Source organism: Hypanus sabinus, chromosome 5 (genome assembly GCF_030144855.1).
Source record: "Hypanus sabinus isolate sHypSab1 chromosome 5, sHypSab1.hap1, whole genome shotgun sequence".
Lineage (NCBI taxonomy): Eukaryota > Metazoa > Chordata > Chondrichthyes > Myliobatiformes > Dasyatidae > Hypanus > Hypanus sabinus.
In genome coordinates this window covers 90,440,454-90,467,783 of record NC_082710.1, presented here as the reverse complement: position 1 = coordinate 90,467,783, position 27,330 = coordinate 90,440,454, and the positions used below count along the sequence as shown (strand labels likewise).

At 41.4% G+C, this 27,330-nt stretch overlaps 1 protein-coding gene across 10 annotated transcripts in view; it reads left to right on the top strand.

The window, feature by feature from the left end:
• LOC132394278 (myc box-dependent-interacting protein 1) overlaps positions 1–27,330 on the top strand; it is a 155,140-nt gene that overhangs the window by 92,726 nt on the left and 35,084 nt on the right. For 2 of the 10 annotated variants that reach the window (XM_059970203.1, XM_059970202.1), the window contains 4 exons: positions 4,604–4,732; positions 9,906–10,010; positions 14,821–14,844; positions 20,677–20,820. The exons of 1 other annotated variant lie outside the window; for it this stretch is intronic. In XM_059970203.1, the coding sequence (XP_059826186.1) occupies positions 4,604–4,732; positions 9,906–10,010; positions 14,821–14,844; positions 20,677–20,820 (402 nt within the window). The remainder of the gene's footprint in view (positions 1–4,603; positions 4,733–9,905; positions 10,011–14,820; positions 14,845–20,676; positions 20,821–27,330) is intronic. 7 more of the 10 variants (XM_059970205.1, XM_059970206.1, XM_059970204.1 and 4 more) reach the window with 7 other exon arrangements.

Genomic DNA, 27,330 nt, shown 5'->3' with positions numbered 1-27,330 from the left:
TTCTGATTTTTTTCAATTCCGATCCACAATAACCTACGCACATCCTCCTGCATACTTTATCATCTCTAGATTACTTATAATACCTAATACAATGTAAATGTTATGTAAAATGTTTGTTATGCTGCATTGTTTAGGGAATAATGACAAGAAAAAAAAGTCTGTACATGCTCAAACAAGTGCTGGAAGAGCACTTCTGGGTTTTTTCGATTCGCGGTTTGTTGAACTTGCGGATAAGGAGGGCCAACTGTGCAGACTTTTTTCCTTGTCATTATTCCCTAAACAATACAGTTTAACAACTATTTACATAGCATTTACATTGTATTAGGTATTGTAAGTAATCTACAGAGTTAAAGTATATGGGAGGATATGCATAGGTTACCGTGGATTGGGAATCGGTGGGGGGGGGGGGGGGGGGGAACAGAAGTTCTCTAAGTTAGAACAGGTACATCCGGTATTATTTAGCTTAAGTTAGTCAAACGTTTGTCTTAGTAGTATATTACCTTTCTATGCATATAAAACACTTAAATGTATGTATTTCAATAATTAAACCACTGTGTTGCTTAGTAATAATTGTAGCTTACATTGGTCAGGACCTTCATATGCTCCATTACTCTCACTTTATCCCAACTGCAACGTAACGATTTTCCAATGACCGATGGTGTTTCACCTCTTTCTGATCGCTTTATTATTTCCACTTTATTTTCAAACGTGATCGTTTTCCAGAACAGAAACACTGCGGGTGGTGGGTCCTGAGCTTCGCCGGGTCCTAAAGTCCACTACACTGAGACAGGTTAAATAAGGTCCGGAGCTCCGCTGGGTCCTAAAGTCCACCGACTTGCATCCGTGTATTTTGGTACCCATGGGGGCTCCCAGAAACAGTCCCCTGCGGATAAGGAGGGCTGATTGTGAAGTTTGATTGTAGAACTGTGTTGCCTTGGTTGTGGCGAGGACTAGGCCAAGATCATGGGTTGCCTCTTGCAACCGGCCAGGAGAGAAGATGCTGAGGCAATGTGGGAGAGCCGTTGTGGGTTAGCTGAAATCTTGGATTAGGAGTTGGGCCCCTCCTGTCGGTGCCTCCCTCCAGTGTTTACTTGGTGCAAGAGCAAGCCGAGTCAGGACAACTTCCCATCAATTCTGTAGTCGTGCCACTCGGACTAGGACTGTGTTTTCTTCTTTGTGACTGTCCTTCTGAAAATGTAACCAGATGTACAATGTGTGCAGTGTGTTAAGGCAATCATAGTTGATGAAGTGGTGTAATTGTCGGAAGCCTTGGTAGATGGTACAATGCAAGAATGAGTAACTACAAAGTAGTATATGAAAAGGAGGGTCAGCTATTTTAGATAATGGTTCTGTATCTTGGTTTTGGGAGGACATTGTTTCCGTCCTGTGAAAATGGTTTTGTTGCGTTCTCAGGGACAGGAACCCTTGGATAATTTGTATTACACTCGCATGTTGCATGTGATGCTGCCCCTCCTGTGATGACTCATCAATTTGCTCTGCTCTTGTGCTACAGGATTCCTCCTACATGACTAATCAAGGCCACTAGGCATGGCAGTAAAATGTGTGACAGCCCAACAAGTAGACAGTAGAGTCTTAATGCTATAGTTATAATGAGTGATTTATTGAATTCCTGCCATGTGCATATAGAGTAGGTTCTGCACTCTGCTCTGAATCTAAAATCAACCTAACCCTTCCCTCCTACTTAGTCCTCCATTTTACTATCAGCCTGTCTGAGTTTAAATGTCCCTAATGTATCTGCCTCTCCCAGCACCCCAGCAGATTGTTCATTAAACCTACCACTCTCTGTATAAAAAAATTCTGCCTTTAAGATCCCTCTGTTTTCCTCCAGACACCTAATTTTAACCATTTCTGAATCAAGGGGAAAAAGGTGCAGGTTGTATACGTCTAAGTCACCTCTCGTCCTTCTCTCATAAGAGACAAGCCTTAGCTCACTCACCCTATCCTTATAAGACATGCTCTCTAATCCAGGTAACATCCTGGTAAATCCCTCTGAAGCTTCCACATCCATGAACAACAATCCTACCACTCTCTGTTCCATGAGACCAGAGCATAACTCTGGAAATATTGTTAGGAGTGATCTGCTGCTTAGTAAAATTAGTCAGCACTTGGGCTATAACTTTGTGGCTCTTGCTGGGAAGTGGAATACTAGATGGCTTTCCTCAACCAAATGTGAGCTCTCTAGGCCAAGTGCCTACTTCATGGTGCAAGTTATTGAAAATTCTGGAAAGGTATCATCCCTGATGAAGATGGCAGAGTTTTCTCATCAAAACCTCAATTATAATCGATACCTGTACCCAGCTGGAAGCCCAAGGAGAGTTTATTTTTAAAGATGCCATTTTTTTTAAAACAGCAGACAATGAATATAAAAGACATCAAGCTCAAGATTTGATCAACTTTGAATGACCTTGTTCTGTAGTGATTGCTGCAGCTGACAGGATGTCATTGTGGTACCTGGCAGATAATGAACTCATGATATTCATAACACCTGCCTATAGATTACTATCAGCCTGTCTGAGTTTAAATGTTCCTAATGTATCTGCTTCTCCCATCACCCCAACAGATTGTTCATTAAACCTACCTCATAAGACATGTTCATAAGATAAGTTCATTATTGGAGCAAGCATGGCTAACTTGGTAACAAAATCCCTCACTCGTACTTGTTTCCAAATGTAAGGTTGGTTATAACTTGGCCCCTGTCATCACTGAGTTCATGCACAATTGATGTTTACTCATAATCTGTCATTTCACTTGGAATAGATGTTGAGTAGGGTACTCATTAGCATTTCACTGGTACTTTGCTGGTGACCTGGGTTCAATTCCAACCGTCTCTAAGGAATTTATTTTCTCCCTTGATTGCATGGGTTTCCTTCGGGTGCTCGAGTTTCCTCATGAGTAAACATTAATAAATTGTAGGCATGCAGTGTGGCACTGGAACCATACCAGCACTGGCGGGCTGCTCCCAGCACATCCTCGGACTGTGTTGGTCATTGATGCAATTGATGTAATCCAGTGTTTTAGTATTTTGATGTACATGTGACAAATAAAGCTAATCTTTAATTTTACAGCAAAGTCAGTTCCTGCACACACAGACACAATTAAAATGTCAGATGCTGGCAAGGAATGAAACCGATGTTGGTCAGGGTTTGTTTCAGATCAATAACCTTTCAGAATAAAACAGATTTCCATTGATCTGAAGCTAACACCTTGTTTTCTCCACAGGTGCTGCCCAAGCTGAACGTTGTTTCAGATTAAGAATTTTTTTGATCACAGGTTTAAAGTACCGAGTATTTATTTCATGGATTTCTAATGTTCACAGTTACGATACTTTGAAATGTCAACAATTCGATGAGCAATTTAAATTGAGGGAAGAGGTTTTCTCAGTGGGCTGCATTCTTGATTAAGATCATCTCTAGGATACGATTGAGTTAGACAGGATTTCTGTAATGGTTGAGACTCTCCTATCAGATGCATAGTTGTTGCTTATTTGGTTGGCTGGAAAGTTATACTGCGGTTTCTTGTAGAATTTGGTGATTTGAGCCCAGCTGATGTGTTATTGATGTCAAATGCAACAGGTAATCGGGATGTTAACTTGTTCATTATTTATGCAATTGCTGTAGATGAGTCAGAGAACTTTGTCAGCAAGTATTTCACATCTGCAGAAATATTGAAACAAGTCTGTATATTAAAAATTATATAACCATATGAACTATTGTCTACATTGATACTGTCCTATCAGTACAATATGGAACTTGCTCATTTACCAACCGGCAGGCCTGTCAAGAAAACCCCAGTATTCAGCTTTTATCAACTTAATTTTCACAATGTGGTAACTTAGTGGTCTTTCTGTAATCTGCGTGAAGAAACGTATGAAGGTATGTGGAGAGTACCTTGTCCATCTGGTTGGAAGAAGTAAGTTGAATGCCTTGTCTCCCCAATGATGGATGAGCTCAAGTTTCCACCACCTAAACATTAAAGACTGAAGCTATTGGATGTCCCTCAACTCCAAGCACATGTGCCTGAATCAGACTTGGAAACTTTGGCCTATTGACCCTAACTTGGATTTGAACTATAAATTTGCAGCATTGCCCGATTTCTATTTCCATCCCTAAATCTATTCAACAAATCTGTTATGCTCTTCACTGTAGCTAATTTGGTAATTATAATTTTAAGTTCTGGCTGTATCCACACTTTACACTAAATTTTGCTTATAATTCTGCTACACATGTTCTAATTCATCTTATTTGCTCACTTCCTGTTCCAAAAGAAACAGTACCCGCTGCCCCGATGAAGTGTCTTGCCCTAAAACATTATCTCTTTATTCCTTTCCATAGATGCTGCCTGACCTGCTCAGCTCCTCAGCATTTTATGTTACCACTGTTTCACTATCAGTGTGAGACTGTGGTGCTTTTAACCTATTTGAAAACCTCCAAATCCCCTTGTCAGTGCTCTTTCTGACCCTTGCAAGTCAACTAGTTCTTCTCTTCATTGCTACTATTGATTGGTCTCTGAAGTAATGTTTGTTAAAATGTTCAGTGTATTTTCTTGTTGCTTTTGTTATTGATATGTCTCTGTGCATGTGCAGCAAAGGAAAGGCCCTCCTGTGCCCCCTCCACCAAAGGTCACACCATCCAAGGACATCAAGCAAGAAAATATCCTCAATCTGTTTGATGACAATTTCATCCCAGAGATAAGTGTGACTACACCTTCACAGGTTAGCTGCATGTACCCACTTCTGTTGTGATCCTCATCTTAATACTGTTTGCCTTGTTCACCTTTCCATATAACCTTTGTGTTTAGCTGCACAGAGCATGCCTCATTAACAGTGGACTCTTTGTATTAGTTACTTAGTTACCCAGTAATTAGTGTTTTGTTTCAATTAAACTAGGGCTGCCACTTTGTCGTTATCTTAAGTTATAGATTTAGTTGAAAGATTTCCATCAACTAAATGGAGTTGGATCAGAGAGCCTAGTGGTGTTCCTGTTCTTCCCAGGAAAGTATAACCTAGCTGTCACAGACCTGGTGATGAATACAAAACTGAGAGGGTTCTGGGAGTTTGGGTGGTGGGTTGTGAACACTCTCGTGTATTGTATTTATATATTGGACACAATGATGCAGTGGCAGCCCTGAATCTTGCAGCATGCTTGTCTTGTGTTTGCTTGCACAAGTTACTTATGGAGATCTAACAGAGGTGATAATATCGTTAATAACTATGTGTTTTCTTGGTCAGAATACATGGCAAGCAAAGCCTTGCAAATGTCCAAAGGTTGGTTTTAGGCAACCTTTCCCTTGACTGCTAACAGTTAACCTGAAACAGCATGAATTCAGCTTGTTGAGATTTCAGCAGCTGAGTAAATCAGAGAAAGGTGGACACAGACACTCTGTAGGATCAATCTGAATATTTTACTGATTGTCTTTGGTAGTTTTGCTTAGTGTGGGTTTGAGTGAGGTGTTTTGCTATAATGTGCCTGTAGTTGCTCTGGGTTAAAATTTTGTAATTTAAGATTTGGGACTTTATCATACAGCACCAAAACAGGCCCTTCAGCCAACATGTCCACATCAACCAAGCACCAATCTATTTTAATCCCATTTATCATCATTTGTACCTAGGTCACTCAAGTGCTTGTCTAGATCAGTTATTCTCAATGTTTTCTGCTTGTGGCCCACTTGTCACTCCCCCCACCCACACACACTCTGTCAGTTGCTAAAGTGTTTTGGTCAACTGCACTAATTATTCCAATATCCAGTGAATATTTGTATTTTAACAGGTCATGTCACAGTTTGCAGGTATTTTAACTCACGCAGTACATGGAAGGCAAACAGAACCAGCCTCCTGTGTACTCACTGACTGGTCTTGCTGTAGTTTGAGATTTGGGGGTAGATGTAGAGTAGGGCTCAATGGACTGCCCTGCAGGGTGTCAACAGTGCATTGTTAAGTGGGAGCAGAGATAACAATTGCCATGCCAAGAGACACACTGCATGTGCACACACACACACCTTTTTGCTGCCTCATTTACATCATCTAGCATATTTTCCCACTCATTTCATCATTCCAATTAAATTACATATTCATTTCTTTTATTTCAAATCAAATTGTTTAATATCGGAAAATGTATATAGCATACAACCTGAAATTCTTACTCTTCACGTAACAAGAAACTTCATAGAATGAATGATGTAAAAACATCAGAGCCCTGAACAGTCCCATCACACAAGCAACAGCACAATCCTCCTGCACTCCCTACTTATGCCAGCAGAAGCTCTGACCACCCCCGCACGATGTGAACACTAGCAAAAACCCCTAAAGAGACTACTTTACTGCAGTCCACAGCCAGCATGGGTATCTCAGACAGGCCCTCTCTCCAGTGAGGGAAAGAAAGGTCGCTCCTGTATCAATGAGAGCAGAGATCAACAACTGGCTGTTCCAATGTTAGTCTTTTGCGTCACAACTCCCAAGCCCCCACCCCCCCACCCCGACAGGCTCTCACTCTCCATAAAAGAGGGAAAGGATCGCTCAAATACAGAGGACTTCCTGACAACACACACTGTCTGCTGTCTCAATGTTTCCATCTCCCGCGACACTTAGCTTGGTGAAATTGAGGAACCGGGTTCTGTATGGAGCCGCTCCCTGAAGGTGCAAGCCTGGAGAAAGTGAAGTGCCAGGCCGTACAACTTGTCCAAAAACTCACCGCTTGCGAAGAACTGTAGTTTGAACTGTAGGTCACTGACTCCAACAGAACTGCAGCTTTATATATTTTAGTAATATTTCATTAAAAGTAAATTTATGATGGCTCACTCAGAAACTCTGGTGGCCCCAGTTTATTTTTTTTCTTGTGAACCCTGTGAAATTTGGCATGCTCCCTTAGGAAAGGAAGAGAATGGGCCACATTGAAACCACTGGTCTGGGTGGTGGTTGAGGCTCTACTTCCACGCACTCAGATTCCAACTCTCAATTCAAGATCTCTTCATCTTTTGCCCCTTATTCTGAATCTTCCCCACCACCCCATTTTCTACACCCATCTAATCCATACCTTTATGCCTTTATCAGATCTCCCTCAGCCTCAAAGGAAATGAGGCCCAACCTTTCTCATCTCTCTCATAAGGTGAAGCATTCCATCCCAGGCAGTCTGGTGAATCTCCCCTAATCCCCCTCTGCCACTGTTGTATCCTTCCTATAGATTTTCTGCGGAACTGCGCACTGAACTAATGTAATAAAGTTGTAAAATAACCACCTTTCTATACTGATCCCCGGCTAGTGAAGGCAGAATCTCAATGCCTTCACCTGGCCTATTGGTGGCCTATTGATGAGGCTTGAACACAAAGGTTCCTCTAGCACAACAATTCCCTGGAGAATGTTGAGAAACAATGTTGGTGTTGAAGGAATTGGATGTGATCTGATCAAAATGATTCGAAAGGAGTCATAAGAGACTGCTGCATATGGTTACAACATAAACTGGCTTGAATGAAAGTAGTTGAGTAATTCCTTTGATTAATCTTGCTGATCATGCTGCTACCATTGAGATTTTCTTTTCAATTTGTCTGTCACTATGTTTTACTGGGCACATTTTCTTACATTTTTGTTTTGACTGTTCAGTCTGTTCACTAAATACTGTTTGAATCACACTCTGTTCCTTTTAATCATCCCCTAGACATTTTGGCTGACTGGCAATATGAAATTAAGAAATTTTGGTTTCAATACAGTATGATAACATAGGTGATATTACAAACGTGTACAGGCATTGCAATCTTTGGCAATAGAATTTGAAGTTCCAGTGATATTCAGACTTTCGCAGGTATTTTTGGAGGTGTTGTTAAGGTACTAATTGTGATTATTAGCAACACTGTGGATTATATGGAGAAATTCCTCCACTCACCAGTGCTTCTGATAGTAATCTGTTTTTCCATGAGTTGTATTTTGTCTGGGGGGTAAAAGTTGGGGTGTAGGAAGGAAGAGCTGTTGGATATGTTGGATCTTGATCCTTTTGTGATCCAGAGGTTCCTCAGAAGTTGAGAATGAGGCATAAAATGGCTGTAAGCAAGAAGAGCAAAGAAGCATGGCAAGAGAAATGAAGAGGACTTAAAGTAACTGTGGTCTTCTCTTTCTAGACCAGAGGTAACAAGTTCCATTGATCAGTTAGCTGATGCAGACAATATAATACCTGCCGCTGAAACCAAGAAGCTTCTGGAAAGAGGCATGTGCACTGCAATTACTGGGAATTTTACTGAACAATCACATGTATGTAGGTGATAATATAAAATGCAATCAAGCATCGGAAAGTTAAACTACAAGAAAAATAAGAACTCTACACTCCAATCCAATGGATAACTGAAGTTATTTGGGTGAATTAAGGCTACATCAATTAATCTTTTTTTCTGGAGCAAGTTAATTTATTCTGGGCATTTTTTTAGAACTTTTTGCAATAAGTAATTTGGTATTGACTAATTGCTAATTTACAAGTAACTGTTTTTCAACCTTTGCCCCATTTGAATAAATAGGATGTTAATAGAATGACAAGCAGCCTGTCTAACGCCAGTTATTGTCCTATACTATGCCCCTTTCAAGGAGGATTTTGTGTACCTATCCAGTCAGTTGAGTGGAATATACTCGAGTCAATAATTGTTGAGCACCCTTTGACTTGTTTACTTTTTCTCTGATTTAAATCATCCCAATTGGCGATTTTAGTTGCACAGTGGATCAACTGTCCTTAAAACAAAGACAAATTAGTAATACCATTATACCTACACATTTAAAATTATACTGCTGCCAGCATTTTATTATTTTAGATTCCTGAGTTACCCGGAGAAAACCCACTCATCATTAGTATGTCTAGCATACAATATTAGGGGCATTCAGCTAAAGGAAAATTGCCCTTGCGGAATTCACAGATCACTATCCAAAAATTTGCGATTGATCACAAATTTGTAGGGGGCAGGATATAAATACAATTTTTAAACTGATTTTGTGATGCATGCACAGATGATGAGGCTTCACGTTATAGAAAATCACATTTATGGATCACTTTCTAGGAAAGCACACCGCAATTCTGTAACATGGCTGATGCCTCTGGAAAATTGAGTTCTTTAAATTCAGTATTGAGATGATAAAATTGACAGTAGGGTTATAGCTGCATACGGTTATAATCAAAAACCACTGAAGTTTTTTTTTAAAATCACTGCGCATTCATGCCCTATCCATGATGCTACAGCTTCAGTCACCTCTCCTGCTGCTTGTTCTGGAAACCTCAGAGAATCAAGTGGCTCAGAATTGGGTTTCAGATCACTGGCATATGTTGTGAAATCTATTGTGGAGCAGCAGTACATTGCAATGCATAACTGTAAATTACGGTACCTATATATTGCATTACATGGTGCAAAAAGAGTAAAAAAAAGTAGTGAGTTAGTGTTCATGGGTTGAATGTCCATTCAGAAATCTGATGGCAGAGAATATGAAGCTATTCCTGAATTGCTTCAGTTGCAGAGAATGGTACAAGGTATCATGTCAGTACCTTGGTAGCCGAAGGTGCTAGTTTATTCTCCTGTTTACTTGTAGGATCCTTTCTCTTCCTTTTTGTAGATTTAAAGCAAATTGAAACTGAATAATGTTTATATTGTATATGTTTACGAAGTTTAATTTTGAACTTAAAGAGCATGGAAGTCAAGGCAAAGCTATTAATTTAAACAGTCTGAATTCTTGAAAGTTTTCTCATTTTCCTCTGGTATAGATCTTGTTATCTCACTTGCTTCTGTTCTCTGTGCTTTCCCTTAGCTTTCCCTTATTCTCAGCTGTGTTATCGTGCTTCAGTGTATTGCAACTGGTGTGGCAAATGAGTAAACTGTCTCTTGTTCTTTCCTCCCTTGTTACATCCCCACCTCCACCTCCCACCTAGTTTGAGGCTCCTGGGCCTCTGCAGGATGAAGGAAGCCTTTTGGACTTTGACCCTTTGAAGCCAGAAAGTAATACAGTAGCGAGAGCAGCATCTCCAGTCTCACAGGTTTGTTTAGATCAGCCTTCCCGTTCGGGGTTAATGACTAAGTGGTTCAAGGCATTTCTGTTGGTCTTGTGTAAGAATTCCTGATTGACTGCACCAGGCTGTTGTATTCTTGGGAAGAAATGGTGAGATATTGATCAATTTGTCGTTTTGATTTCCTTGTACAGTCTGATGCAAGGTAGACGAAGATTTGGAATTGGGTTTATTTATCACTGTATGTCATGAAATTTGTTGCTCTGCGGTTAATCTGTAGATCAGCATTGTAGACTGAGACATTGTAATGGCCAGCTGTGATAATCATTTTCCTGTGTGCACCTATTGCTGACAAATTTTGCGGCTGGCTGGAAATTTTCACAAGGGTTCTAGAGAGATGATATTTATTAAACAGAAAAGATAATCAAATTCATTCTCATTGAGATAGTTTAGTATTTGCCTTTATCGTAAGATCCCTTGTCCTCTTTTTGACTTGAAGTGTTAGCCACCAGCCTTAACCGGCGCTTCCACAGAAGTTTAATCAATGATCTGTTTATGATTAAGGATGGCCTTTCTCCTGAACAATTGTCTGGAGCTGTAGTCTTGCATGCAGTTATCTCCATACTGCTGACCAGGTTAATCATTAACCTGATAGTACAGTATATGCAGATGCATTGTATGACTTTAAACTAGTGGTCGCCAACCCGTCGACTGCGATCGACTGGTCGATCTTTGAGACTTTCCAGTAGATCCCGAAGAAAAAGAAAAATAACTACACAAATACTGTTGAGAGATTGTTTCTGGGTTGCAAGGTTTTCGTTCCATTCTTTCTGCCCAGTGCGCATGCGCATAGCTCCCCCGCACTACACAGTGTACTTCAGTGGTCCCCAACCACCGGGCTCATTTCCACATTCCCTGTCACGGCCACTGTTGAACTTGAACCCATGTGAGGTCATCAGTCGTCTACCCGCAGCGACACCCTTGCGCCAGTGTTCGAGAACCGCCGATGCTACTGGCCCGGAGCGCGGCCGGTGAGAACTGCCGATGCTACTGGCCTGGAGTGCGGACAAATGGGCGCCACCTCTGAACCTGTTCACCACATTGTTGCTAAAGTATTCGCAGACAACATAATTCGGGCTCCAGGTTTCGTAAGTATCAGAGCAGCTACCTCGCTGTGACCTGCTGAGACAAACTTTTGTCGACCGATAGATCCTACAAGGGGGGACGGGCACGCTGCCTGTCGCATTCCTCACTCAGTTGGTCGCTCTCTCTGGCCCTGACCTTGTCCTCTCACCCCACCCATGACCAGCCGCACCTGGTCAGGGCGTCTGGAGGCAGGCGGGCAGAGGCTGGAGTTCGGGCTGGGAGGCTGTCTAATGAGGCAATGAAGCCCTCAAAACTGCTTTGGTACCTTGAGTCCAAGCACCCTGTGCTTAAGGACGAACCCGCTGAGTTTTTTCAGCGGAAAAAACGTGAGCAGCATGGGGCAGCAGCTAAGCGCCGAGAGCCGTGAAAACTAAGTTGCAGAATAAACTGGACATAAGGGACCTGCTTTGAGTATCACTGTATTCCCATCGTGTTTAACACCCCCACCCCCCACCACCGTCGTCGGCCGGTCCGCAAGAATACTGTCAATATTAAACCGGTCCGCCATGCAATAAAAGGTTGTTACCCCTGGTGTTTAAGCATTATTTCTACTTCCGGGTTGTGGGGTTTTACTTCCGGTCTTTTCTGCCCCAGTGCGCATGCATGTAACTAATCAATCTGGAGTCGATCTCGCCTTTCACTAAAGCCGAGGTAGGGGATCTTGGGCTTAAAAAGGTTGGTGACCACTACTTTAAACAATAAAATAAGTTTGATTTGCTTTCAAACATGTGATAAAGGAATCTCAATGGAAAGAGGCCAGTAGGGTTGGAACTCATTGTGATACTTGATCCCGATTTATCATTCCATTCAGAACCTTGCTGACTGAATCAAGGGTTGGAGGACAGTTCTTAATCTTGGTTCTTAATGTCAGCACAGATGTGGGGGCTTGAGGCCTGTGCATGGATCCTGGTCCATGCCCTTGAGCTTTTTTTTTAAACCCCGTTTGAGAATCAGATTTCCTTGTGCATCTGCTTTTGTAGTTTCACCTGATTCAAGAGACTGTAGATTCTGGAATCTGGATCAATTTGGTATCTCCTCCAGCCTTGCTTACCACATTTGATGGTCTAGATGCAAGTTCTACATTGAAGAGGTCAAACACAGATGCAGCGACTGTTTTTGCAGAACTCGTGTTTGGTCCACAAGTCAATCCTGAGTCCCCATTCCTACATTGATCTGTCCATCCTTGGTCTTCTCTACTGCTGGGATGAAGCTCAATGCAAACTGGAGGAGCATCACATTAGTTATTCACTCGGGTAGTCTACAGTCCAGTGCTAGGAATATTAGGTTTTGCACTTTTAGCTGACCCTCCCTTTTTCCCAACTTCATCCCTTTCTGTATCCCTCTTCCTTTGAACCCTCTGGTCCTGCCATTTCTGTTCCCTTGCCGGCTCCTGTTTTCATCCTCTTTGCCACCAAAAATACCTTTTTCTAACTGTTAGTCATCTCTCCCTTTTTAATGGTTCCCATTCTCTATCGAGCCATGGCAATGCTTTGTATTCCTGCTTGTTTCCTTCCAGCAGATGCTCTTTTTCATCACACTCCCCTCTTCCACCCTGCTCCATCTGTTTTTCTTTGTCCCATCTATCATTCACTTGGCAGTCATGCAACTCCACCCCACTCACCTCTCTACCTGACACTACCCGCCTGTTGTCATGCGACTCCACCCCACTCACCTCTCTACCTGACACTACCTGCTTCTTGTCATGTGCCCTTTCTCAGCCTTCCACTAACTGTTTCTTACCACTCCTCTTCTCCCTGCTGGCCATTTTGCCTTGCTACTCATTTCTGATGCATGATTCTGACCCAAAACATTGACTTTTCCTTTCCTCCCATTGACTCTGCTCAACCCACAGACATTCTGTAGTAGATTGTTTCACCTGAGCTGTTCAGCAGTTGGGAATGAAAACCTGCTGTGTTTTTTGTTAAATCTGATCTCCTCCCTTGATCAAGATTCTGATTTCCCAGAACTTCCTTTCCCTAAGGAAGGGAAATGCAATGTTAGCATTTATTTTGATAGAACTAGAATATAAAAGCAAGGATGCAATGATGAGAATTATAAGGCATTGATCAGACCACATTTGGCATATTAAGGGCAGTTTGAGAATGACTCTGGAAATGAAATGGTTAATGTATGAGGAGTGTTTGATGCTTCTGGGCCTGTATTTGCTGAAGTTTAGAAGAGTACGGGGGGGGGAGGGGAGCTCATTGAAACCTATTGAATATTGAAAGGCCTAGATCAGGGGTCGGCAACGTTTACCACTGAAAGAGCCAATATGGACCCATTTCCCACAGAAAAGAAAACACTGGGAGCCACAAAACCCGTTTGACATTTAAAATGAAATAGCACTGCATACAATGGTTTTTTTTTGCCTTTATGCTATGTATAAACAAACTATAATGTGTTGCATTTATGAAATTGATGAACTCCTGCAGAGAAAATGAAATTACATTTCTGCATGCAACAAAAACATTTTGAACTCCAAAAAAAAAGACGTTGGGTTGAAGATTACTCCATAGTTAGCCTACCCTGGATCGAAAAATTAAAAGAAAGCGCGCACTGGCGGGTGTCAGGCATTGGCAGTGGTGATGTATATTAATAGCGATAAAAAACACGTTGTAGCGATGTAGCGCTACACGCAGCGCTAAAATAAAGACACTGCAGTCAAAGGTAACTTTATTCGAACTAAACAGCCTTGATTTAAAGCCTCCCTCAACCCGTCCCCGTGGGCACGGATGCTCCAAGAGACATATACTCACAAACCCCCATAGGCTATCTCCCTTAGCCGGAACGGTGGCTAATTGCGAGCCGGTTTGGATGTGCCAGGAAATGGGGTCGCCTCAATGCTTTTAGATTGTACAAGATCACCATAATCTTCAAATTTCGAATTACATTTCAAAAACTAACAAACTAACATAAAATACATTTTAATTAAATACTCATCATTTATTTTCCAAAGCCACGGGGAGCCGCAGCACAGAGATGAAAGAGGCGCATGCGGCTCCGGAGCCACGGGTTGCCGACCCCTGGCCTAGATAGACAGGATGTTTCCAGTAGTCAGAGAGTTTAGAACCAGAGAGCACAGCCTCAGAATACGCCTAGTCCCTTTAGAACAGATGAGGAGGAATTCTTGAGCCAGAGGGTGGTGAATTTATGGAATTCATTGCCACAGATGGCTGTGGAGGCCAAGTCATTGGGTATATTTAAAGTACCGGTTGATAGGTCCTTGATTAGTAAAGGTGTCAAAGGTTATGGGGAGAAGACAGGAAAATCCCTTTGAGAGGGATATTAAGTCAGCCATGATGGAATAGTGGAGCAGATTTGATAGGTTGAATAGCATAATCCTGCTCCTGTGTTTTATGCTCTTGATGGACTGGCATTTTGGTAGTTGTATGCCGCAGAAAATTGTTCGGGAATATAGTCTGAAGTGTAGTCAAACATTTTGCTGCTCCAGGTTTCTCTCATAACCTTGTGCAACTTTTAGCAGTTGGATCAATAAATACATTTGTAAGGGAGCAAAGATAAGTGAGTGTTTGATTTGTTAGCAGTGGAAAAATTGCTGGAAAATTGCTGGAAACCGTTTTGCCACCTTATACAGCACTAGTTTCGTGTACTTTGTCATTTGAAATATTCCAGTAAGGTGAAAAAATTATTTGTGTAAAGTGTAACTAACTTCATTTTTTATTCAACATGCTAGACTTTACCGTGGGATTTGTGGGAGGTAAGCACTATGAATTAACTCTTAAAACACAACAGCATGCTCAAGGCTTTTACAGTTTGCTTCATGCTGACACCTTTTTTTTGCATACAGTTATATATCCACTGCTTTTCAGCAGCACCTATTGCTTCAGCTTTGAAAGTTTAAATGTTGCCCTTGTCTGTTGTGCTCCTTTGTGTAAAATTTCTCTCTCCTTTTCCCAGCCAGAATCTTGAGTTTGGACACCACTGCTTTGCATTTAAGCCAAGTCTCACGACAATTATTAGTGTCATCCTTGTTTGTATGTCAGTGTTTATGTACTTGAAACTTTGATACTCATTTCATATCATAGATGTTGTCTCTTGAGTATCTGTTGAATTATGGGCAGCTTTTTTGCTTCAGTGTCAACAAGATTAACTAGCTGCCTGAAGACTCATGGCTCTACAATTTGGGGCTTGAGATGAGGACCTCCTTGGGATTTGCTGTGGGATTTAAGTCAGAGAATCAAGTCTCTGAATTCATTTTTCATATTTTGTTTTAAAATGCACATGGTGAATCCTTCAGTGACACCAGTGTTAGTTCTGGGAATAATATTTGAAATTGTTCCTTGGAGCTATGGACAACCTGGTACTAGAAAGCTGTGACTTCACTGCTCCTGTTGCACAGCATCCAGTCAAGCAAATCTCATTAGATATCCGTTTATTGGGTGTAACCTGGAAGTATTGCTGTCTTTTTGAAGCTGTCATTTAAATGTTGACGGCATTCATTCAATTCTTCAACATGCTTCAAAACTGTCTCCTATTAGTTGCACACAGTAGAGAAACTCAGCAGGTCAGGCAGCAGCTATGAAGAGCTGATGGTTTGGACTGAGACCCTTCAGTACTGCCTGAAACCTGCTTGACATGCTGATTTCCTCCAGCATTTTGTGTGTTTCTTTGGATTTTCAGTATCTGTAGAATGTCTCGTTTGTCCTGTATTAGTAGCATTATTTAAGCTGTTACCTTGTGTAGATGTGTAAAGTGGGATTTCTTAAACACGGAATATATTGGTTTCTCAGAATGCAGCAGCCATTGCATTTACAAGTTGATGCAACTGTAACTTGATGTTTATTGTTCCATCATGGGACATGATTTGGTAAATTCATCAGAGCAAATTTAAAATAATAGCTTTTGTAGACTGACCAGTTCTGTAGGTTTAACTATTTATACCTTCCTCTGACAAGTGAATGGGTAAGGCCCACACTGCTTAGATGTGCATGCAAGTCTGTCCCCAGTTTACAGCTTATGTTTGAAAAGACCATAAGACTTAGAAGCAGAATTGGGCCACTTGGCACATTGAGTCTGCTCTTTCATTCCATGAGTCCACAAAATACTGCAGGAACTCAGCAGGCCAGCCAGCATCTATGGAAAAAAGGGCTGAGGCCCTTCAGGACCAATGAAGTATCTTGTCCCTAAGCATCAGCTGTACTCTTTTCCATAGATGCTGCCTGGCTTGCTGAGTTCCTCCAGCATTTTGTGTGTGTTGCTTGGATTTCCAGCATGTGCAGATTTTCTCTTGTTTGTGATTGGCCTTTCTATCATGACTGATTTTATTATCCCTCCTTCTCAACGCCACTCTATTGCCTTCTCCCCGTAACCTTTCACAACCTGACTTATCAAAAATCTATCAACCACTGCTTTAAATATACTTAATGATTTGGCTTCAACAGCTGTCTGTGGCAATGAATTCCACAGATTACTACCCTCTGGCTTAAGAAATTCCTCCTCATCGTTATTTTAAATGGACGTCCCTCTATTCTGACGCCATGCCCTCCAGTCCTAGACTCACTCACTATAGGAAACATTTTCTCCACATTCAGTCTGTCTAGGCCTTTTAATATTTGATAATGAGATTTCTTCCCTCACCCGCTTCATTCTTAACTTCAACCAGCAGAGGCCCAGAGCCATCAATGTGTACCATGTTAACCTTTCTCATTGCCAGACTCATTCTCCTGAACTTCCTCTGTACCCTCTCCAATGCCAGCACATCTTTTAGACGAGGGGCCCAAAACTACTCAAGATACTCCAAGTCCTATCTGGCCTAGCCTCCGTGTTACATCCTCGCTCTTGTATTCTAGTCCTCTCAAAATGAATGCTAACATTGCATTTGCCTTCCTCACCACCAACTCAACCTGTTAAGTTAATCTACAGGGAATCCTGCATAAGGACTTCCAAATCCCTTTGCACCTCTGATTTTTGAAGTTTCTCCAGGTTTATAAACATCTGTGCCTTTATTCCTTCTCCCAAAGTTCATGACAGTATACTTACCTACAATATATTCTATCTGCCATATCTTTGTTTATTCTCCAATCAGTCTGTTCTTGTGCAGACTTCCTGCTTCCTTAACACAACTTGCCCCTACATCATTCTTGTATTGTCTATAAACTTCAGCCTCAAAACCAATTCCATCATCCAAATTGAGATGTAATGTGAAAAGAAACATTCCCAATACTAAAATCTGTGGAAAACTAGTAGTCATCGGCAGCCAACCAGAAAGGCCCCTTTATTCCAACTCTTGCTAGTCAGCCAATCTTTTATCCATGCTGGTATCTTTCCTGTAATACCATGGGCTGTTAGCTTGTTAAGTAGCCTCGCTTTAACCTTGTCAAAGGCCTTCTGAAAATCCAAGTAAACAACACCAGCCTATTTTATCATATGCCTCCAAGTATCCTGATACCTCATTCTAAATAATGGACTCCTACATCTTCTGAACCACTGGAGTCAGGCTAACTGTCCTATAATTATCTTTCTGCTGCCTTCCTCCCTTCTTGAAGAGTGAAGTGATATTTGCAATTTTCCAGTCCTCTGGAACCATTCCAGAATTTAGTGATTCTTGAAAGATCATTACTTTGTGCCTCCACAATCTCTTCAGCTACCGTTTTCAAAAACCTGGTTTGTAGTCCATCTGGTCCAGGTGATTTATCTACCGGTGGACCCTGCTTTTCGAACGTTTGATTTATGACAACTCGCTGTTACGAAATACTTACCTCTTTTCATTAACCAAAGCGGATTTTCGCTTTTAAGAGAAAAGACGCCCATTTTATACATGTGTTTACCCCGAGAAAGTCTACAATGACCAGGAAGTCTTGTGCAGGCAGTTGTTTGCACATGCGTGTACATATCATTTTTTTTCCTCTGTCTAAATCGATATTGGTTCGCTGCCTTCCCGAGTTTGGTAAGTGAAACTACACCATACCTACAATATTTCTATTTATATAGGGTGTAAATTTATTATATCATTCCTGCTTTTACTATATGTTAGTGTTATTTTAGGTTTTATGTGTTAATTGCTTTGAGTTGGTAGGTTTTTTTTGGGTCTGGGAACGCTGAAAATTTTTTTCCCATATTTATGGTAATTGCTTCTTCGCTTTACGACATTTCAGATTACAAACAGCTTCATAGGAATACTCTACCTTCGGATTGCGGGGGAAACCTGTATCTTCAGGCCCTTCAGCTTCCCAAGCATCTTCTCCTTGATAATAGCAACTACACACTTCTGCCCCCGACACACTCTCGAATTTCTGGCATACTTGTAGTGTCTTCCACAGTGAAGACTAATGCAAAATACTAATTAAGTTTATCTACCATTTCTTTCTCCCCCATTACTACCTCTTCTGTGTAGTTTTCCAGCGGTCCGATATCCACTCTCACCTCTTTTATTCTTTATATATCGGAAAAATCTTTTGGTATCTGCTGGTATTGGTTAGCTTGTGTTCATATTTCATATTTCCTCTCATTGTAGCTTTTTTAGTTGCCTTCTGTTGGTTTTCCTAACCCTCTGAATTCCCAGTATTTTTATTTGCTGTATTATATAATCTTTTACTTTTAAACTGTCCTGGACTTCCTTTGTCAGCATGTCCTTCCCTTGTCAAAAGGGAAGAACCCATTCTATGTTTAGTTATAGCTGTAATTCATTGTTGTCTTTTTGTAATAGGAACAAAGGTTTTTTGCATTTAGGTTTGTTTCAGATAGCTAGCACAGTCGATGAATTAAACGCATGAGTCAGTCCAATCATACAGATGTTTTTGCAATTAGTAAATCATTGGGTGTTGCACTAGAATTGAAGAGCTGCTTCAAAAATGGGTGTAATGATTCTGGCTAAGAAAGTGTACTTGCTGTTTAAGGGCAATTAATTATGGACTCAAGATGGAGTAATGGGGATATGTCATTGTACATTGCTTCCTTATTTGAAGTGGGAGGAAAAAATTATCCAACATTTGGAAGATCCTTTTGTTAGCCTGATGTATAAAACAAAAATTACAAAGTCTACTGGCTACAGAGACAAGAACATTTAGAGTTTTATTGGAGCAACAAACTGTTGTTGTGGAGATCCAAGCTAAAAGAACATTGTTGGACGTGCTCAGATGGTTAAGCAGCATCCATGGATCTAAAGTCTCAATTCGGGTCACTTAACTAGAAGGTCATTGTGAACATTTTAAGGTGTTTAGGTGTGGAAGAAGTAATTAACACCTGTGAGTGCAGAACAAGGTATGATTTGGAAGCAAAAGCTAGTAGCCTTCCCTTCCAGCAGTCAGAAGGGGCCATTTCCACTCTTCCTGCCCCTCAAAAACTTCCAGTAATTTTTCTTGCTCGCTCTTCCCCTCCCCTCTTCCATTTGCTGCTCTGGCTCTCCTTTCACCTCTTGCTCACCTGCCTATTTCCTCCCCCGGTGGCCCTCCTTCCCTTTTTATCTATGGTCCACTCTCCTCTCCTATCAGATTACTCCTTTTGCCCTTTTCTACCCATCACCTCCAACTTCTCACTTCATTCCCCCCCCCTTCCCCACCCACCTACCTACTTTCCCCTCACCTAGCTTCACTTATCACCTTCCAGCTTGTACTCCTTCTCACTTCCTACCACCTGATTTTGGCTTCTTCCCACTTCCTTTCTGTCCTAAATGTTTGACCTAAAATGTCAACTGATTATTCATTTCCATAGGTGTTGCCTGACCTGAATTCTCCAGCATTTTGAGAGAGTTGCTCTAGATTTCCAACATCTGTAGAATCTGTTATCACAACGGTTTCTTCATTCACTCTACCTTAAGCTTTTACTCATTTCATCAGCTAATCTGATGGATAATTGAGTTGAATTGCTGACATTTTCTCTCTACACAAATGCTCCTTGATTTGCAAATTTTTGGTACTTTTCGCTGGAGCCACTCAATACATTTATGCTGTTTAATGGAATTCTGGCTGATGTGTGACTTATTAAAAATCTGAGACTGATGAAGAAAGCACTGAATTGTTAATCTGTGGTTCAATTAATTGCTATTTGCAGAAATGCTCTGCAAGAAATTCAGAAATTTTAAAACTAGTGCCTCAAACCCAACTCAACTCTTTGTATTCATAATACTGAATTCCAGGTTGCTTGCCAAGAGCTAGATATAATTTAAGAACATAAGAGATGGGAGCAGAATTAGGCCATTCAGCCTATCGAGTCTATTCTGCCATTCCATCATGACTGATCCCAGATCCCACTCAACCCCATACATGCCATATCCTTCTTGCCATATCCTTTGATGCCCTGGTAGATCAGGAAGCTATCAACTTTTGCCTTAAATAAACACACAGACTTGGCCTCCACCACAGTCTGTAGCAGAGCATTCCACAGATTTGTTCAAAACTTTCAGTCGAGATCTTGAATAGGGACTGAATCAGACTAGTAAGTTTTCTTTTTGCAGCAGCAGTTTCTTAATTAAAGAGTCTTTAGAAGTACTGTAAGTCCAGTGCTCTTTGATTCTGTGGGTCTGTTCATTTCACTTGCCTATTTTACTGAGCTTCTTTGTTCTGTCTTTCTCCTGCTGCATCCTTCCGTACAGCCTGAAGGGAGTGCAACTAACAGCATGTCTATGGACCATTCTCCAAGCTTGGCTATTGGGGATGGTTTTAGTGAGAGCACTTTTGCAGTGGACTGGTCAGCCCAGCCCATTCTGCTCGAAGAGAAGGAAACCGTTGCTGCTGAAGTAAGTGTAAACAATGGTTGAGTATGTGCTTGCAATTTCTACTTATGTCAACCTGCTGCAAATTGTTTATTTCAGGAGGGTGGGTAATTTTTTAAAATTGAGACTGTCCATACCCTTGTAATCAGTGGCCACTTTATTAGATACAGGAGTGTACCTAATAAAGTAGCCGAAGTGGATGTTTATGGTCTTCTGCTGCTGTAGCCCATCCACTTCAAGGTACAAAGTGTTGTACTTACAGAGATGATCTTCTGCACACCTCTGTAATAGTTATTTGAGCTGGTGTCACCTTCCTGTCAGCTTGAGCCAGTCTGGCCATTCTCCTCTGACCTCTCTCCGTTAACAAGGCGTTTCTCCCTTAGAACTACTGCTCACTAGATGTTTGGTTTTTTTTGCACCATTCCCTGTAAGCTCCTGAGACGACAATTGTGCATGGAAAATCCTAGGAGATCAACAGTTTCTAAGACACTTAAACCACCCCATCTGGCACCAGCAATCATTCTTTGATCAAAGTCACTTAGTTCACATATTTTCCCCATTCTGATGTTTGGTCTGAACAACTGAACCCCTTGGCCATGTCTGCATACTTTTATGCATTGAGTTGCTGCCACATGATTGGCTGATTAGATATTTGCATTAAGGATCAGATAGCCATTTCTTATGGCAAATGACTATTCAGTCATTGTGTCTGTTCTGGCTCTGTGAGGAATACAGTAGCCCCCATTTCCCTGCAACAGACTTGCACTTTTCTTGCCTCTCCCTATTCTCCTTGCCATCTGGGGCTAGTGGCAAATGTACAGAAGCCAATTAACCTTTGGGAAAACTGAGGAATGTGTTTGTAGAGAGAAAGTACCTTTAGAACAAATGAGCAGGAACTTCTATCACCAGGGAATGCTGAATCTGTGGAGTTCATTGCCACAGACGGCTGAATTGTGGATTTTAAAGCGGAGGTTGATAGATTATTGATTAGTAAGGGCCTCAGGGTTGTGGGGAGAAGGGAGGAGAATGGGTTGTGAGATAATAAATCAGCCATGATGGAATAATGGAGCTGGCTCATTGCGCCAAGCGGCCTAATCCTGTCTTTATAGATATATGATGTAAACTCTGCGCACCAGATACGGCATTGAACCTGGGTTGTTGGAGCTGTCATGCAGCTGCACCACTGTTCTACCCAAATCTTCTTGTATCTCAATTTTATTAAAAAAAAACACATTTTCTTGTTAGAACTCCTATTGGAGATACCTTAGGCATCTTCAGTACAGATTCTACTGGACAAGCATGAAAGGTTTTTGAATGGATTTTACATGCCAACTTCAGCAGTGTTAGAATAAGCACTTGCTGTACTGGAGACCATGGTATAGTTACTCCATTAGTATGTTAGCCTGGTGCCTGAATCAGTGTTCAGGGTGTCATAGTTTAAATCTCTCTGATATTTGGAGACAGGGCTACCTAAGCACAATTCTAGGATGGAATGTTGGTGCCAGTAATGGACAGTGAAGTTATTGAATATTTTAAAAATCTGAATTACTACTATCCTTAAGGAAATTTGCTTATCATCAACATTAGTCTAAATTCCAAATCTGCAATTTGGCTGTATGGTAATTGCCCCTAAGAATACCGTAGCAAGCAGCTTGGCGCAGTGATTTTTAGGAACCAACTATGATGATCATACAACCATGTATGATACAAATGGACTCCATTTCCTTACACTAACATCTTTTGAAGCCCTCATATTCTAAGTTGGATGCTACTTCCCAGAGGTAGTATTCAGGTTTACTGAAAATGTATTGCAAAATTTGTTTTAACATTTTTGATTTGTTTTGCTACTTGGTTGTTTTAGTTTTCTGGTACCAACAAATCGTTTTGGACAAGGCTGCATTGTATATGACATTTCTATAATTTGGAAATTTTGCCTGTAAAAATGTGCTTAATTTGTGCTTTTGCAGGTTATTTTATTTTCTTTGAAGTTGGGTTCCTAGTAGTTTCAAAGATAATATCTCATTACACATTGAAATATTGTTTCACTTACTGCGAAAAATCCTTGTTCACTATACAAGGTGTTGAATAAATGCAGACCTCATTTATAGTAGAAAAACAACTGGGGGCATCAGACCTTTCTGAAACTATAATGTTGTCCACAAGTCAGTGCAGCTACATCCAAGCATAAGCAAATTTAGAACAAAGGAAAACTCAAACCTTAGTCATTCTTAACTGGTGTATGACTAACATGTGTTGGGTATTGCCTCTGTACTGGCTTCCCTTACCCTTTGTTCTGCAGGCTCTCTTTTTGATCTGTTGATGATCCAACAAGAAAAGCTCTTCACGGTATCATGAACGAGCAGTGCACCCTACATCAGTGGATAGTTTGATTGTCAAACCTGTCAGAAATGCCACAGCAGAATGGCAGAGATGTAGAGCTGTGGCCTTGCAGCTGTATCAACCGAGATTCTTCCTCTGTCCTTTCCAGTTCTGATGAAGGGTCTTAGCGCAAAACATTGACTCTTTATTCCTCGACGTTGATGTGGCTGTTCTGCTTGCTGAGTTCTTCTGTTACTCTGGATTTCCTGCATCTCGCGTTTTCAGTCTAGATCCAGTCCTGCCCTCTGGAGTATGCATGTTCATCCCTCAGTGTTCTGCTCTTCTCCCCACCCCAAGTATGTCAGGTTTGAGGGGTTAGTTGGCCATTGAGGGGTAAATCTGGGAGAACTGGGAATGTGGGATGAATAAAACAATGACTATAAATAGGTTCTTTACAGTCAGTGACCTGCAGTGTTTGTTTCTCTGCTACATAACTCTGGATGTGTGCTTTTGTGTGCATTCTAGTCTTCTGTGGAGCGTCTTCCAGCCCTGATCATTCTCTGCATGTCAGAAAGAAGTAAATAAAGTGTGAACATTGCAAGCTGTTTTACACAGACCCAATCCAAACAATCATTAACACCTCAGTTTGGGGTTGTTAAAGGAGACCAAATTCATACTTAAAAATAAGTGTGCAAACAAACCTGGAAGAGGTAGTTCATCATCTTGATTTTAATCAATGATGAAGGGAAAGTAAAATGTTTCCATTTTTAGGAAGGTTGATAACTTAACAAAGTTAAGACAAATGGTTAGAACCTTATGTAGTCTAGAATTTCAAGTTGTGCGTTATTGTTTAATTATATACATGTATATAATTACATAATGCATATAGAAATGAGACATTTCTCTGAACCAGTGTGTAAAGCCCAGTAGTTCACATAAACACATGATAACATGAAAATAAAGGTAAAATCTACAGATGAATCTCACACAAATAACAAACTGAAGTGTATTAATATTCCATATTGTACTAGAACAAATTAACGTGACACTTCGAGTATGATACGGCAGGGAGTTCAGAAGCCTAATGGTCTGGGTGAAGAAACAGTCTCATCCTGTTTTAAATGCATCGTAGTCTCCTGTCTGATAGAGGGTCAGGGGATGCTGGATGGTTGTGTGGGATCCTAGGGGCCCTGCACATGCAGCGCTCCTGATGGATGGTGGGGACACTCCTATGACCCTCTCAGCTGTTCTCAAAGTCCTTTGTAGGGACTTGTGGTCTGATGCTTCACTGCTTCCATACCAGATGGAGATGAACCTGTCAGGACACTCTCAGTGGTGCTCCTGTAAAACACAGTTAAGATGGGGGTGTTGGGGAGCCTTTATTGCCTCAATCTTCTTGGGAAGTGGAGGTGCTGCTTGTGCTGCCTTGTTCAGGGAGGTGATATTAAGGGACCAGGTGAAGTAATCATGATGTGAACCCCAGGAACCTGGAAGCATTTGAAGCAGATTCAGTTGCCCTTTGTAAAAGAAATTGAGTTTATACATGGAAAGAAAGGGCTTTCCAGTTTCCCTGCAAATTTAAGAAAGGGCATGGGTACAATGGGCAGAATAGCCACCTATTATTGCACAGAGGGTGAGACCCTTTAGAGTTAAGCTGCATTTGATATACCGTAAATTCCAGACTATAAGCCGCTACTTTTCTCCCACGCTTTGAACACTGCGGCCTATACTACGGTGCGGCTAATGCATGTTTTTTTATCATGCCGCCAAAAACATTTTGCCTCATAACAGTAGACCAATAAAATTGATGAGTAGTTCACAGAGGTCCAATGAAATTGTACGATAAATCAAGCGCACTTTCACAATTAAATTATTGTAAATCAGTTATTTGTACTCACCCTCATCAACATGGAAAACACGCGAAGAAAAGCATATGATGCAGCTTTTAAGTTAAAGGTGATCAATCTGGCGGTTGAAGAAGGAAATCGAGCTGCTGCACATAATCTTGGCATAAATGAATTGATGGTGAGACGGTGGAGACGCCAGCGTGAAGAACTGAGTCAATGCAAAAAGACGACAAAAGCTTTCAGAGGTAATCATAGCAGATGGCCCGAACTTGAAAACTTTATTGAAGACTGGGTTAACATACAGAGAGCAGGCGGCCGCGGTGTTTCCACCGTGCAGATCAGACTGAAGGCTAAAGCAATCGCCACCAAAATGAAAATCGAAGATTTTAGAGGTGGGCCATCGTGGTGTTTTAGATTTATGAGACGAAAAGGTCTGTCCGTCAGGGTATGCACGACTCTGTGTCAGCAGCTCCCTTCCCGACCACGAGGAAAAACTTGCTAACTTCCGCACATTCAGTCAAACAGATAGCGGAGAATTCCATCGGGCCAGATGATATCATAAATATGGATGAAGTACCTTTGACGTTTGACCTGCCTCTCACTCGGACTGTTAATAAAAAAGGTGACTCGTCCATCACACTGGAAACAAGTGGCCATGAGAGAACGCATTTTACTTGTGTTCTGAGCTGCACAGCATCCAGACTAAAGCTTCCACCGATGGTGATTTTTAAGCGGCTGACAATGAAAGTTCAGTGAAAGCTGCCATCAAGAGTACAAACTCAATTCCAGCTGTGATTCCTGGGGGCACCACGAAGTATTTGCAGCCACTGGACATCAGCGTGAACCGGGCATTTAAAGTGGCGCTGCGCGTTGAGTGGGAGGCTTGGATGACGAGTGGCGAGAAATCCTTTACCAAAACAGGACGCATGTGAAGAGCATCTTTAACTCAAGTCTGCCAGTGGATCCTAAATGCGTGGAGCCGTGTCACACCATCCACCATCACCAACGGGTTTCGAAAGGCTGGACTGCTGCGTGATGAAGAGGACCGCGTGCGCTCAAGTGAGAACGACCACGAAGAGACTGAAGTGAGTGACGAGATCGGACACTGAAGAAGAGGACTTTGATGGTTTTAGTGCGCAGGAGGAAGATGAAGAAGGCGATCAATAACTTTTCCTGGTAGGCTGCAGTATATATATTTTTTTTACCAGTCGTTAGGAGATATTGGAATGTTGTTCGTGCACTGTTCAGTAAAAAAGTATATGCAACGTAATTTGTGTGTTACCGATACGTATGTATATTTAAAAGTAGCTGTGTTACAGGCACTGTTCGAAAAAAAGCATTTGCAATATGTATTTGTTTATGTTACCATACGGATTTAATTAAAAGTTAAAAAATCCTCACGTGTAATATTTTTCTGTGTAAATATCTCATATTACAACGTGGGACACCTGCGACTTAAAATCCGGTGCGGCCTGTACAAGTACAAAATTGATTTTCTTTCTAAAATTAGAGCATGCGGCTTTTAATCAGGTGCGCTCTGTAGTCCCGAATCTACGGTATCTCAAAGTGCAATGTCAGTGTTTTAGTGTACTAAAGTTGTGCCTTAAATGCATCTTGGCATTGCAATAAAGAATACTGATACACTGATGATATGAGACTGGTGTTCGGAGGCCTGAGCAATGAAATGCAGACAGAAGTTTTTGGTATTTGAGGAATTGGCCTGAACAAAAGGTTGAATGTGGGTCTTGGTCTCAGTAATGAGAGGAGAGCATGTCCTGAATAGTGGGGGTCGTCTTGAAAGCATTTAGTCAGTGTCTTGTCACCTGGACCTTCAACAGTTGATGGCAGTTTCTAATCTTAGAATATAGAACATTACAGTATAGTACAGGCCCTTCAGCCCTCCATGTTGTGCCGACCCATATAACCCTTAAAGAAAAGTACTAAACCCACACTACCCCATAATCTTTTTTTTTCATTCATGTGCCTGTGCAAGAGGCTCTGAAATACCCCTAATGTTTTAGCCTCCACCACCATCCCTGGCAAGTCATTCCAGGCACTCACAACCCTCTGTGTTTTTTTAAAAAAAACTTACCCCTGATGTCTCCCCTAAACTTCCCTCCCTTAATTTTGTACATATGCCCTCTGGTGTTTGCTATTGGTGCCCTGGGAAACAGATACTGGCTATCCACCCTATCTGTGCCTCTCATAATCTTGTAGAACTCTTATCAAGTCCCCTCTCATTCTTCTACATTCCAAAGAGTAAAGTCCCAGCTCTGCTAACCTTGCTTCATATGACTTGTTCTCCAAACTAGGCAACATCCTGGTAAATCTCCTCTGCACCCTCTCCGCAGCTTCCACATCCTATAAT